The sequence below is a fragment of the Capricornis sumatraensis genome, chromosome 8, assembly GCF_032405125.1.
Source record: "Capricornis sumatraensis isolate serow.1 chromosome 8, serow.2, whole genome shotgun sequence".
NCBI classification, from domain to species: domain Eukaryota; kingdom Metazoa; phylum Chordata; class Mammalia; order Artiodactyla; family Bovidae; genus Capricornis; species Capricornis sumatraensis.
In genome coordinates, this window is record NC_091076.1 from 28,037,590 (window position 1) to 28,051,881 (window position 14,292).

General features: G+C 36.2%; 1 protein-coding gene across 1 annotated transcript in view; it reads left to right on the plus strand.

Annotated features, from left to right (window-relative positions):
• The first annotated feature begins 1,544 nt into the window (after positions 1 to 1,544).
• Positions 1,545 to 14,292, plus strand: part of ANO5 (anoctamin 5) — a 71,046-nt gene continuing 58,298 nt past the window's right edge. The window contains exons 1-5 of the mRNA XM_068977361.1: positions 1,545 to 1,557; positions 2,693 to 2,766; positions 5,633 to 5,746; positions 12,129 to 12,197; positions 13,698 to 13,982. Of these exons, the coding sequence (XP_068833462.1) occupies positions 1,545 to 1,557; positions 2,693 to 2,766; positions 5,633 to 5,746; positions 12,129 to 12,197; positions 13,698 to 13,982 (555 nt within the window). The remainder of the gene's footprint in view (positions 1,558 to 2,692; positions 2,767 to 5,632; positions 5,747 to 12,128; positions 12,198 to 13,697; positions 13,983 to 14,292) is intronic.

Genomic DNA, 14,292 nt, shown 5'->3' on the forward strand with positions numbered 1-14,292 from the left:
CTCTAGAATCTACATTTTTCATATAAATTTTACAATCAGCTTGACAAGTCTAAAAAAATTATTATTGGTGTTTTGATTGTTATTGCTTAGAATCTGTAGATTAATTTCAGGAGAATTTACATCTTAACGATATTGATCATTTTCAGTACATCAACATAAAATATATCTCTGTTTTGATATGTTTTAGTATATATCAGCAATATTTTCATTTTTAATGTGCAAGTATTATACATATTGGACTTCCCTGATGGCTCAGAGGGTAAAGTGTCTCTGCAATCCAGGAGACCTGGGTTCAATTCCTGGGTCGGGAAAATCCCCTGGAGAAGGAAATGGCAACCCACTCCAGTACTATTGCCTGGAAAACCCCATGGATGGAGGAGCCTGGTAGGCTACAGTCCATGGGGTCGCAAAGAGTCGGACATGACTGAGCGACTTCACTTTGACTTTCATTATACATATATGTTAAATCTGCCCATAGATGCTTCATATTTTTGATCCTCATGTAAATATATCTTTTTTTCATTTCCACCTGGAAATTGCTCTCTTTCTCTCTCTCTCTTATCTCTTATCTTGGATTTTTAAAAATATGCAGATTTAAAACACCTGGCATAATAATTCAAAAGTTAGGACTTACGATGTTCAAGTTATGTGTAACGAAAGAAAGATGTTATTGCCAACTTCTGTGTAGCACCAGTAATAAAAGTTTTCAACTCTGTTTATAGAGAAGAGGCTCTAACATATCTTTTTACAAATAAATTAGATTAAATTTAATGAATTAGAAAGACACAGACAAGTTATGCTTATGGTAAGTTTATAATAATGTGAAAACTAATTTTAATATCATGGCAATATTATTAAAAAGGCAAGAAAAATGTGTGCATTAAATGTAGCCACTTACTATATTAAAAAATTCAGTGCTTAGACAAAACTAGAAGTGAATACACCAAATGGTTACAAAGTAGCAAAGAAATAGGAATGATTTTAAAAATACGTTTTTAGTAGGTTTAGTGTTACTATTTTATAATGAAAAGTGAACATGTTTGGCACATGATGGAAATATATAATAAAGTTATTAATTCTAAATTTTTAGTCTATGGAATGTTAATTGTATCATTTTGTAATCAAGTCCTTTGGTGATCTTCATTTAATATATTTAAAATGTTAAGTCAGTACTTTTTCTGGACCAACTGTTGATACTGAGCTCACTGATTTTTATATTGTGAGGATATCGTGTATTAGAAAGGCTGCAGAGTAACCTGACAATAGATGTATTTATTGCAGAAGGCTTTTTACCAGTCATTTAGGTAAATTTTTATACCTTGCATTCTCAACATTCTTAATGTGGTGGTACTAGTTAAACCATGACTCCAGGGCCAACTTATTCTTTAGGCCTGCGAGGCACAAAATACTTTTTGGAGCCCATGGAAATGTTTTAATTTTAATATATTTTAAAATCAGAGTAAAAAAAGTATAATCATATATATTATTTTTTATTGAAAATTTTAATAGAAAAGGGACCCATGAAAGTCATAATATGGTCCGATATGGCATCTTACAGTATGAGTGTTTCATTTCCCTTAACAATTTTGTGATGACTTCTGGTGAAACATCTGAGAAAAGTAGTAACTTGTGGATCTCATGAGAGATCCCAAGAAAATTAAAATGCTAAGTTGAAATATTTCAGCCCAATGCAAAATAATATGCTTTATACAGGGACCTCCATCCATCATGTATCTGTCTTTTTTTTTAAGTAATGGCAGTCATCTATACATAGTAGGCTCTTCAGTTTACAGAGCTGAGACTTTCCCAGCTTAGTCACCAGTTGCTGGGTCTCTCTAGCATATTCCAGAAAGAAAACAGTTTAAACAAAACTTTGCACGGCAAGAACTGAAATTCTTTATTGATAATTTAATTAGATAATTTATAATTTCATTTTACTGTGAAATATAGTACTTGCCTTTTTGTGCCACAGGTTGTTTTCCTTCCAAATATCATTGATTATCCCAGATGTTTTTTAGTGAATTGCTTTGGTATTCTAAAAATAATGGTAACTGAAGATTGAAGACAACTCAGCATTTAAGTAATTAAGTGACTTTTTTCCCCCAGCATTCTGATAGTGAAATATTTTATTTGTAATGAAAGATTGTTAATCTTTTAGATCTGATTAAAGCTTGGAACCTCTTTCTAAAAAAAAGTAATTACACACACACACTTATACGGTGATGGTAATTTCACTATTTTTTTCAGTAATGAAATATTTTACACTATTGGGTGAGCTTTTCATACCATACATGGGGTCCCAGAATAACTGTAATAATTTTGCTTTCTTTGCCTGATGTATATAGGCATACATAACAGAATTTCTACTACATCTATTTTACTTGACATTTCCATTCTCATGTTTTCCTTCATTATTTTTTCTGTTCTTTCTTTCTTAATCCAGGTCCACAGATGAGTTTGTTTAAAGTTACTGTAAAAAGATTTAGGGAAATTTACTTGAAAGTCCCCTATTTTTCTTTCATTTATTCTGTATTGTCTTCTTCCTATTTTTGTTCTTCTTTTCTTCTTACTGTCTTCTCCCACCTTCCAGATCTTAAGTATTACACGTACACATGAATATTCACATGAGCGATCATACTGGGGTTGGTTTGTCTGCATGTCTGTTTTGAGGGAAATCTTTAATTCTGGGCAGGATTTGCTAACATTCTATTGATTGCTTCACAGTCTGCCAAGCGATACAATTTGTTCCTGAGGCGGCGTCTTCTGGTAACCAGTGCAGAATGATAACTGCCTGTGCTTTGGATGATTACATTGCTAGCCTGAGCCATTTTTGTTGTAATGAATGCTATTAATTTGAGGGACTTTGTCATTGGTTCCTATTCCCCAGGCAACTGAGATTTTAGAATGGTGATTCATAATCTTTTTGGGGTCTGATTTAAGCTTTGGAACCTCTTCCTTAAAAAAAAAAAATGTAATTGCAAACACAAATACATGCACGTGCACTTACACACTTTGAATTTACATACAGTTTCAGAAGTTTATGAATTCCCATGAAGAATCCAAGTTTATGAACCTCAGAATAACTACCTCATTCAGCAGTCACACAGATGTTTGCCTCACTGTAAACAGGCATTTCCAAGAACAAATATAAATACAATCAAATATAAATAAAAAGATACACACACACACTGCAAAAAAACGATCTTAATGTCATGTTTTCTGCAAAACAAAAGAATGAGATGTTCTCATAGTTTTCAGTTACTTGTAACAAAATTATCATGTTTTTCTGCCCCAGTTGACTTCAGCCAGTTTGTGTGAACAGTGCTAAGGATGTCTGCCGCTGCTGCTACTAAGTCGCTCCAGTCGTGTCCGACTCTGTGCGACCCCATAGATGGCAGCTCACCAGGCTCCCGGGTCCCTGGGATTCTCCAGGCAAGAACACTGGAGTGGGTTTCTATTTCCTTCTCCAATGCCTGAAAGTGAAAACTGAAAGTGAAGTCACTCAGTCGTGTCCAACTCTTCACGACCCCATGGACTGCAGCCCACCAGGCTCCTCCGTCCATGGGGTTCTCCTCATAGCGTTTACAGGGCTACCAGTGATTTCTCTGTATTTTAAAAATTTTTTACAGTTTATAATTAGGAAGTGACATAATGATAGAAATGTGGGTTTTTCTAGGTAGCCTTTGGTTTTTGAGAGAAGGGAATTACATATGCTCATGGACAGAGGAGCCTGGCAGACTACAGTCCCTGGGGTTGCAAAGAGTTGGACACGACTGAGCAACTAAGCACAGCACATTTCAACTGAACATTCAGGAAATAATTGGATTAAATAGTCTAGCTACTTTGTTTGTTCCCTAACGGAAAAAAGCTCTGACTGTGGTTTTTGTTGATTTCTATATGCACAGCTTCTGTCACCAGAACTTCTCTTTGTGGACCTAAATTTAGCTGTTCAAACAATATGAATTCTTACCAATATATGTGATTAAAAAAAAAAGAAAACTCTACCAGACGAAATATGACTGACCCAGACTTAGAGCAAAGAGATTATTTTTCCCTCTAATTTTTTGCTTTGATTGTATTTCATCTAATTAGTATTATTTTCGCTTCCCCAGTTTGGTAATTTCATAAAATATGCTAATGCTGTGACAACTTACAAGAGCTCAAATAATTTTTCATTTTGTTCACTTTTTTTAGTGATTTATAATCAAGATCTATAACATGGTAACAGTTTGAATTTTTCACTTTTTTTTTTTTTACTTTCTTTTATGAGAAGAAAGATGACTGTGTATCCTTTGGGGTGCAAAAAACTCAGACATAACATTTAAATAACTATATCTTGATATGTAATCTCTACACTCCTTGAATATTTTTTGTTTCTTCATTCTTTTTTCACTCATTTCCTCCTGTGCATTGGGAGCTAGTTCTTTCTGAGACATACCAGTTATGCATTCATATAACTAAAATACAGTTATTCTGTTCATAAACCACAGATCAAATGAGATTTTTTTCTTATTCTTACTTGACTGATCTACATCCAGTCCTTTTTATGGGTGATTTGCCTGGCCTAACTTGAATGAAAAAGAACATCAGTTCAGTATAGAATACCATAAAAGAAACTCATACACTGAAATAAATACCAGTTATGAAAATTAAAAACCCAGTTCCCCATTCACTAGTTAGCTCAAGCAGTTGGAAAGTTGTCTATATTATGAATTTGCATCACAGGGTTAGAGAGATCACTGATATGCACTCTATCATCTATTTACATCATTCTAGGTATTATATGTGGACTGTTGCAAATATTAACTATTACATATTACATGTAAACTTCCAAGTGGACCAAATCAGTCAAACTTAAAATCTCTTCTTTTTGAAGCTCTGATTTTTTTGTAGTTTTGAAAGAGGAGGAATTAATGAACTATACATGTGAAGGGTAAATTTGCAAATTTGACTATTTTAATGAGAGAATTGATAACACAGATTTAAACAATGGATTGATTTTGGCTCACTTAAGTAATTGATGCTGAAAAGGAGATTTGTATGCGAGTTTATTTGAATTGAAGCCAGCTAGCAAGCTAACTTGCTTTCTGATTTTTAGCTGCATCTTGATTTTATTTTAACCCTTCAAAACGTTAATTAAAAATTAGCAATTTTATGAAAACATAGCATGAGCATGAATTATGTTTTTGTTCTTGCAGTGTTCTTGTACTAATTCATGAATTAGTCTGTAATTAATTATACCCCTAAAGTAGTATGTGACCATGAATTATTTGTTGGACTAATTGTTATTTTGCTTAATGAAGTAACAAGTCTCTCTGAATATGCTTTTGGGATCAATGTATACATGTATTCATTTTGTATTTTGGTATAATTGTAGCATTTTTATTATATGCGCATGTACTCAATATGCTTAGTTTCATCTTGAGTCTTCATTGTTTAATATGTAACTTCTTTATGAATGTGACTTTCTAAAATAAGCATGATCTTCCACTGATGAAAGCTCTTGTCTTCATCTGTCATTTTCAGAAAATGAAATTAGATGGTGACCAAATTTTAATTTAATTTCTTTCATTCTTTTGCCATCTGAAAATAAAACTGTAATTTAAAGCTGTGCCATTCATGTCTCCTGCAGTTTAAAAAAGATGAACAAAGCAAAGATTCTATCTTCTTCAGAGACGGGATTAGGAAAATTGATTTTGTGCTTTCCTATGTTGATGACATAAAGAAAGAAGCAGAATTGAAGGCGGTAAGTATTTACGAGAGGGAGAGATGGGAATAATAAAAAGAAGCACATTCCGTAATTTGACAGGGATGTTTCCACTGAAATTATTTTGTAAGAGTTAACGGCCCCAGAGTATTTCTGGAAGCAGAAACTGAGTGGAAAGGCTACAAAACATGCAACCGCAAAATGCATACGTAATTTCAACTTTTTTTTTTTTAACATTTTGGACAGTGGCTTCTTTTTGTAGCTCACCTTTGTTCTTAAATATGACCACCAGAATTTGAGGTGTATGTATGAATATAATATTTATCTTTTGTATTCAATATCATTTCAGCTTTCATTAATCCATTCTATCTGAAGTAGCCTTGACATTATGTTCCTTCTGAACTTACATTATCACTTTCTAAACTTACATTATTTGTGGTTTTTTTTTTTTTTCCACTTATCTACTGTCTCCAACACCATTAAGTAAGTTCACAAAACCAAAGACTTTGTCTTTGTTACTGGATGCTCAAATGCCTAGAGGAGTAGTTGGAGAATAATGGATGCTTAATAAATATTGGTTGGTTGGTTTAGTCCGTAAATAGCTGTGTCCAGCTCTTTTGCAACCCCATGGACTGTGTAGCCCACCAGGCTCTTCTGTCCATGAGATTTTCCTGACAAGAATGCTGGAGTGAGTTGCCATTTCCTTCTCCAGGGGATCTTCCTGACCCAGGGATTGAACTTGGGTCACCTGCTTTGCAGGCAGATTCTTTGCTGATTGAGCCATTAAATATTTGAGGTGTCCTGCAGTCCATGGGCAGAGACGGCAATGGCACCCCACTCCAGTACTCTTGCCTGGAAAATCCCATGGACAGAGGAGCCTGGTAGGCTGCAGTCCATGGGGTCGCCAACAGTCGGACACGACTGAGCAACTTCACTTTCATTTTTCACTTTCATGCATTGGAGAAGGAAATGGCAACCTACTCCAGTGTTCTTGCCTTGAGAATCCTAGGGACGGGGAAGCCTGGTAGGCTGCTGTCTATGGGGTTGCACAGAGTTGGACACCACTGAGGCGACTTAGCAGCAGCAGCAGCAGTCCACGGGCCCTCAAAGAGTTGGATATGACTTAGTGACTGAACAACAGCAATGGGTAAGCATATAAACACACATTTACTAACATGCTTAACATAGGAAATAAATGTCCCATAAAGTAAAAAACTAGAGATATTATGTAAGTCCCTGTACATATCCCTCCCTGTCCTTTTCTTCTGCTCTTTCCCTGGCAACTCTTCCACTAGGGCACTAAAATTCATTCACGGTCACCACTTTCAGCTCTTGTCTGAATGTCTCTTCAAGCCTAGCTTCTCTTGGGGATTTGATGCCTTCCCCAGCAGCCCGCTTAAGTGGTGGCGGTTTTTCCCCTGCAGATATTTTTCCGGAGATGGATGAATGCCTGCTTTCCTTGTATCTAGTTGTTGATTCCAGTCCATCCTCCCTTGCTTAGCCCTAAAACTCCTGAGCTTTAAATCTCATCAGAGTTATCACTACCTAGCACTGTTGCTACCCTTATTCCGTCCCTGATCTTCCAACAAGGAAGATTTTGTTAACAAAAAGTTTCTCAACAATTTTAGCTCCTGGTTCACTATTACTCTACACCCAAGCTCCTTTTTTAATTATTTATAATCTCAGTGCATATGTAGATGATTATTTTGGCATCTGGCCTCTCTGTTCCTTGAACTCCCTTTTCCAGTTATCTTAGTCTCTAACTCAGCTCTTCATTCCCCTAGAACTTGCCATTACTAATAGCTACAACTCTTTACAATCTCATTCCAAGTATCCAGCTGTCTGACCAATACCTGTCTTCCTTCAACTCACCAGGACCAGATTAAATATAATTATGTTAATCTTCTTACTGCTGTTCTTATCTTTATGCCCTTTTTTATGCTTGTTCAGTTTAAACCTCATATCAAATTATCCTGTAAGGCATATGCCATCAAACCCCTTGATCCTCTTTCAGTCATACTTAACTTTGAAAACAACTTCATTAAACCCAGCTGTCTACCTGTTACATGCCAGAACCATGCAGAAAGAAAGACATCTCACGCACTTACTGACTTTATCTCGTATTTGTGCCAATGGACCTCAACTAGGTCCTTAATGCTATCTGGCAGTCACACTTTACTTCTTTAAATTATTCAGTTTCCCAATCTGCTGGATGACTGTTTCATAACCTTTTCTCTCTCTTATCTGGATGTATCCTCCTTATTTTCAAGCTTGGCTGACCACTTTTCTAAGTCACTGAGAAAACTGAAGCAAGTAGAAGAGAAATAATTAATTTTCATTACCATATCTGTCCATCTACCAGTATCTTCATCTGTGTAGTCTAGCTTTCTTTCTGTTACCACAGATGAGCTGTCTTTCCTTCTGTCTGAAGCCAAGAACTCTGCTTGTGTCCTGAATCCATTTTTAGGGATCAGAAAGACTACCCCAGGTTTGCTGTTTCATTAAAAGACCCCACAGGACACAGCATGCAGCCATACTCAATGGCTATGATATATTGGAATGAAATAAGTAAAGCAAAATCAGCAAAAGGAAAAGAATGCATGGACAAAATCCAGAGAAAACAGGATACAGGCTTTTAAGAGTTCTCTCCAGGTGGAGGGGAGTCATGGGACACACTTGATTTTCCATTAACAATGTGTGACATTGCACTGGAAGTGTTGACTGCTAGGGAAGCTCATTAGTGATGCAGTGCTGTAGGATTTAACTTGTCACCTTCTGCTGAGCTCATAGCGATATTTCATAGTCCTGAAGGGAAGCAGGTGTTCAGTATAAATGACATAGTTTGTACAAAACAGGTGAAGTAAAGTCAGCCACTCTTAGTAGTTCCAAGAGTGGTGGGAACACTCCCCAAAACCAGTTTCCAAACACCAGAACCAACTTGCAGCCAGGCCTCTCTATCTTAGAGCAGTTTTAAGCCTGTTATAGTATGCCTACTTAGGGATGTTGCTTTTATGATTCTTTCTCCCTTAAACTGCATGTTGTGTTGTTCTTTACTGAATCATTTCTTCCAACAAATGAATGTACTGTTGATTTTTCCTTATTTAAAAAATAAAAGTTAAAAAAGCAAGAACAAAAACCTCTTGATCTCAGTTTCCCTGCCAGCTACTGTCAGTTTTGGCTCAGTTTTCTCTTAAACCCATTCCTATCAGGCCTTAACCTCACCCACTCTGCTTATCTTTATATAAATGAATCAAGCGTTCAAGTCTCAACCCTCATTTTGCTCGACCTGTTAGCAGCATCTGCCACCACTTAGCGTTCCTTTCTCCACGCTGCACATTCTTGACGTGGCTTCCCAGTCTCCACGTTCTTTCAGCTTTCTTATTTCACTAGCCACCCCTTCTCAATCTTTTCTTCTCCCTCATCCCTTGTGAGCATAGTCCCTTAGGCTCTGTCCTTGATCCTCTTCTTGTCTCAGTCTATCTTGATTTCTTTGATGATACATCCAGTCTCACAGTTTTAACATTTAAGACCATGTTTATGCTAATTCTGTTTACTTTTCCACTTCGTACATCTTTCCTATATGGCTGTTCTGTATCTCTACTCGTAAGTCTTACAGAATCTCAGACTCAGCAGGTCTAAAATGAAATCCTGGACTTCTCCCCAAAGCCTGATTTATCTACAAGTCTTCCTTGTCTACAGTTATTTATCATATATTCAGTGGTTATAAAGAACAGAATTTATAGTGTATTGTAAATGGTCCAGTTAAATCACTTTTTAGTTTATATCCCTAGAAGGTAAATGTCATGGCAATTTGGCACCATCATCATTTATTTTAAAAAAATGAATTATATGAAGAAACTCTTTTTTAACACTGCAAATTTTACATAATTTACTTTTCCCCACCTAAAATTTTCCTTCCACTTTTTCTGTGTAATTTCTTCCTAATTTAAATGTGTTTTATATTTAGGAGGCTTCTATCATTTGTTCAGTCAAGTTTGCTACAATAAATGTGTATGTACATTGAAGGGTTTTTATTTCTTCATCAAAACAGTCTAAACCTAAAGCTTTTTCTTTTGTTTTTTGAGGGTGGTTTTTTTTTTTTAATACAGTTGCACAAGTACATAATTGGTAAAACTTGAAATACTACAATATTTGACAAGTAATTATCAAACATCAAAAGTAAACTCATCCTAAATGCATCAGTTAATGAAATGAATGCATGGGCTTTAAACAATATCTTCTTTTTCTTTTAATAATTTTGTTGATTCATTCATATGTGACTGTGCTTGGTCTTCATTGCTGCTGCACAGACTTTCCTCTAGCTGTGGCTATCAGCAGCTACTCACTCGTGTGGTTTTCAGGCTTCTCGTTGCGGTGGCTTCTCTTGTGGAGGAGCATGAGCTCCAGGGTGCGTGGACTTCAGTAGCTGCAGCACGTGGGCTTCCGTAGTTGCTACTCCCTGACTCTAGAGCACAGGCTCAGTAGTTGCGGCACACAAGCTTAGTTGCTCCGCGGCATGCGGGATCCTCCGGGACCAGGTGCTGAACCCATGTCATCTGCCCTGGCGGGCAACTCCTCAGCACTGAGCCACCAGGGAAGCCCAGCCGAATTTTCTTTATTTGTAGATGAATGAGAATTATTCCTAGAATGAGATGAGGTCCGTTTAGTCAGCTTCAAGTATATTCTTTTTTTTATGTTAGTATGACTTAGTCTTGTTCAGATAAATAAGCAGATTGGAATAGAAATGGTACTGTTTTAGCAACTTTTAATCTTTTTGGGTGAACTCCTGAATTACAGCAGCAAATTGCAAAGTGATTTGTCTTAAAGGTAATATTTAATGGTCAATCACCTAACAATTCTTAGCTCAGCTTTCAATTTTACTGAAGTCAGAGAACTGGTGTCCACATGTCTCACAAAAGCATTTGTTACTGTAATGAGAGGAGGTTTTCACTTTTTTTGGAAGAAAAGCTATGACCAACATAGTATATTAAAAAGGAGAGGCATTACTTTGCTGACAAATGTCCATCTAGTCAAAGCTATGGTTTTTCCAGTAGTCATGTATGGATTGTGAGAGTTGGACTATAAAGAAAGCTGAACACCGAAGAATTAATGCTATTGAACTGTGGTGTTGGAGAAGACTCTTGAGAGTCCCTTGGACTGCAAGGAGATCAAACCAGTCAATCTTAAAGGAAATCAGTCTTGAATATTCATTGGAAGGACTGATGCTAAAGCTGAAACTCCAATACTTTGGCCACCTGATAGAAAGAACTGACACATTGGAAAAGACCCTGGTGCTGGGAAAGATGGCAAGCAGGATCAGATGGTTGGATGGCATCACTGATTCCATTGACATGAGTTTGAGTAAGCTCCAGGAGTTAGTTATGGAAGCCTGGTATGCTGCAGTTCATGGGGTTGCAGAGTTGGACATGACTGGGTGACTGAACTAAACTTATTCACTTTTTTAATACTGATAATGTACTTTGAACGTCCTTCTCGCCCCTTGTTTTTTGTTTTGTTTGTGCTTTCCTGGAGGATTGAAGCCTGCTTTTTCTTTTGGTCATATAGGAGAAGGATAATTGTGAAAAATATCAGATAGGGGAGAATTGTTCATAAACATATTCTCACATGTTGTAAATGTTGGATGTTGGAGAGAAAGAGCACATTAAAATTATATTCCTTGTAAAGTCTGAAGATCTCTCAAGGTGGACATACCCATTTGAAGATATGTCCTCTGATATCCTAGTAAAACCTTTTAAAATTTCATTTACTATTTTTCATAGTTATGTCATAATTTTTTACATTTAAGTCACAATTGCAATTTTTCACACTTGCATAAGGGTTAACTCATACTTGAATTATACTCAAATCACAGTTACAATTTTTCACACTTACAGTTAAAGCCAAAAGCATTTTGAATGTTAATTATTGTTTTAAAGCTCACAAGTAATGATTATTTGCACTTAATTGAATTAAATTTAATTTTACCTTTTCTGAGTGAAACTATTCTTCATGATTAAAAAGTCATGATGATTTTTTGCCTGAAAATTGCATTAAATATGTCATTTGTTTAAAGTGTCTGATATCTTTGTAGGACTGAGTCTTCCCAACTAGAAGTGTAATATATCTGTGTTTATCAAAATGTTTTATGTTAATTTAGTAAAGTTTTCTGTATTTTTTTTTCCAGAGAGCAGTCCTGCATATTTCCTGGAGATTATTCCTAGATATATTGATTTTTATAGTTATAGTGTGAATTATAATACAGGTGAAAAGCCATTCATGGCACTCAGATGGGGGTAATACATAGAATGCTTTTATATACAATCAGGGAACATCTGAAGGCCCAGTCATTGTGTAACAAGTCTGTTTATCACTGGGCAAATAAAAGTATATTACAGAATTCTACTGATTTGTTTTTCCATAGGAGAGAAGAAGACAATTTGAACAAAATCTCAGAAAAACTGGTCTTGAGTTGGAAATTGAAGATAAAATGGTAAATGGAGTTATTAGTCTATACCAGAGTCTTGGTTTTTTAAGTTTTGTTTCCTTGTACTCTGACCTTTGACTGACTAGACTGTTGTGTTTGAGAGCAAAATAAGTTTTTCTGCCTACAGACATTTACACTGGGGTTGACAGGGCCTGTGATATTCCAGGTAAATAACTAGGTCAGTGCTCTGAAATTGAGATGATGAGTGATGAGTAGAATGCTTTAAAAATAGGCATGCATAGTTCTTGTCAGGATCCAGAGAAAGTAAAGACATGGTTTTTGTTTCATATCTGTCTCATTTTGAAGGTGGCCTATAATCTAACACCTTGACTAGTTAACCTGGCTATCTTACAACACAGACTTTTAGTTAAGGCCTAGACATTTTTTTCTGTTCATTAACATGACATTTTTTTCCCCAACCTACCGTTTACTTGTTTTGAATTTCTTTCCAAATTGCTTTTAAAGACCTATTTCAGATCCATCCCTGTCCATGAAATTCTAATACTCTAGTTCTAAATTAATATTCTCTACTTTGTATTTATTGCTGAATTTTTTCTTACTAAACTCTAATAAATATGAATTATACCATGTATTCTATCTGTAACTTAACTATTCTCCTTTGTAATGAACTGTTGTTACCTAAAGTTCTTCTTCTAGGTATAGGCAATACATTGAAACTGGGTAAGAAGAGCAAGTACATCTTATATTTTGTGTGTATTTCTCGTATGTCCTAAGCATAGTTCTGAGCTAATAGCTAGTTGTTAAAAACTTAAGAGATTGTCCAGAACCGCATGTGTTTCTATAGGTATCAGGCTAGTGTACATTGACCCTGAAATATATTTAAAAAAAAATTCTCGCTTTGTTTTCTATGTCTCTTCCTTTCTCACACACATGAATAATGTGTTTGTACATACGTGTGTGTGTATATGTGTGTGTGTATGTTGCTATTTTTAGCTGCCAAGACTCTTTTGAAACCCAGTGAACTGTAGCCCACCAGGCTCTTCCATCCATGGGATTTCCCAGGCAAGAATGCTGGAATGGGTTGGCATTTCCTTCTCCAGGTGATCTTCCCAACCCATGGATTGAACCTGTGCCCCTCCTGCATTGCAGGCAGATTCTTTACCACTGAGCCACCAGGAAAACCCACATATTATACATACATACACACACACACACACACACACACACACACACATATGTATCTCATATACATATATATGAGAAAGAAATGGCAATCCACTCCAGTATTCTTGCCTGGGAAATCCCATGAACTGACGAGCCTGGTGGGCTACAGTCCATGAGGTTACAAAGGGCCAGATACAACTGAGCAACTAAACAAGAAGAAGGTATGTACCACTGTTTTAAGGATTACTTTTCTAGAAATTTTGCTGAAATTTTTCAAAAAATTGAGAATGGTGTGACATCTTTAATTTGAGGTTTTGTAAAAATTTTCTTTCTTTAATCAATTTAGTAATCTTTCCACTATTTTGCCTCCATTTTATACAGAACTCTGAAGATGGAAGGACTTACTTTGTCAAGATCCATGCCCCTTGGGAGGTGTTAGTTACTTATGCCGAAGTGTTGGGAATCAAAATGCCTGTTAAGGAGAGTGATATTCCCTCAGCTGACAGAACCCCTTTTAGTTGTATGCTTGAGCCTCTGAAGCTCCCAAGGGGCGTGAAGCATCCTACTCCGGATTATTTCACTGTTCAGTTCAGCAGACATCGGCAAGAGCTCTTCCTCATTAAAGATGAGTCAAGCTTCTTTCCATCTTCATCAAGAAACAGAATTGTAGGTAGAGAAGACCTTTGGGTGCATCCCTTCAAGTGTGCTTTTATACGTGTACATGTGCAATACTATGACTACAAGGTGTTTCTGTGTAAATTTTGATGTGTTCCACGATATTGGGCAGATCTGAATGTCCATCTTGGACCACATAACCCTGTCAACCTCCCTACTTCTCAAATTGTTTAAAAGTGAATAGTTGACAGTGTGAATATAGCAAAGAGGCCTCATGCAATATTGGGGAAATTGCTTAATTAAGACCTAGAGGACTTTGATGTTGTAAGGTTTCTGTAAAATCATTCTATAATTTTAGCCT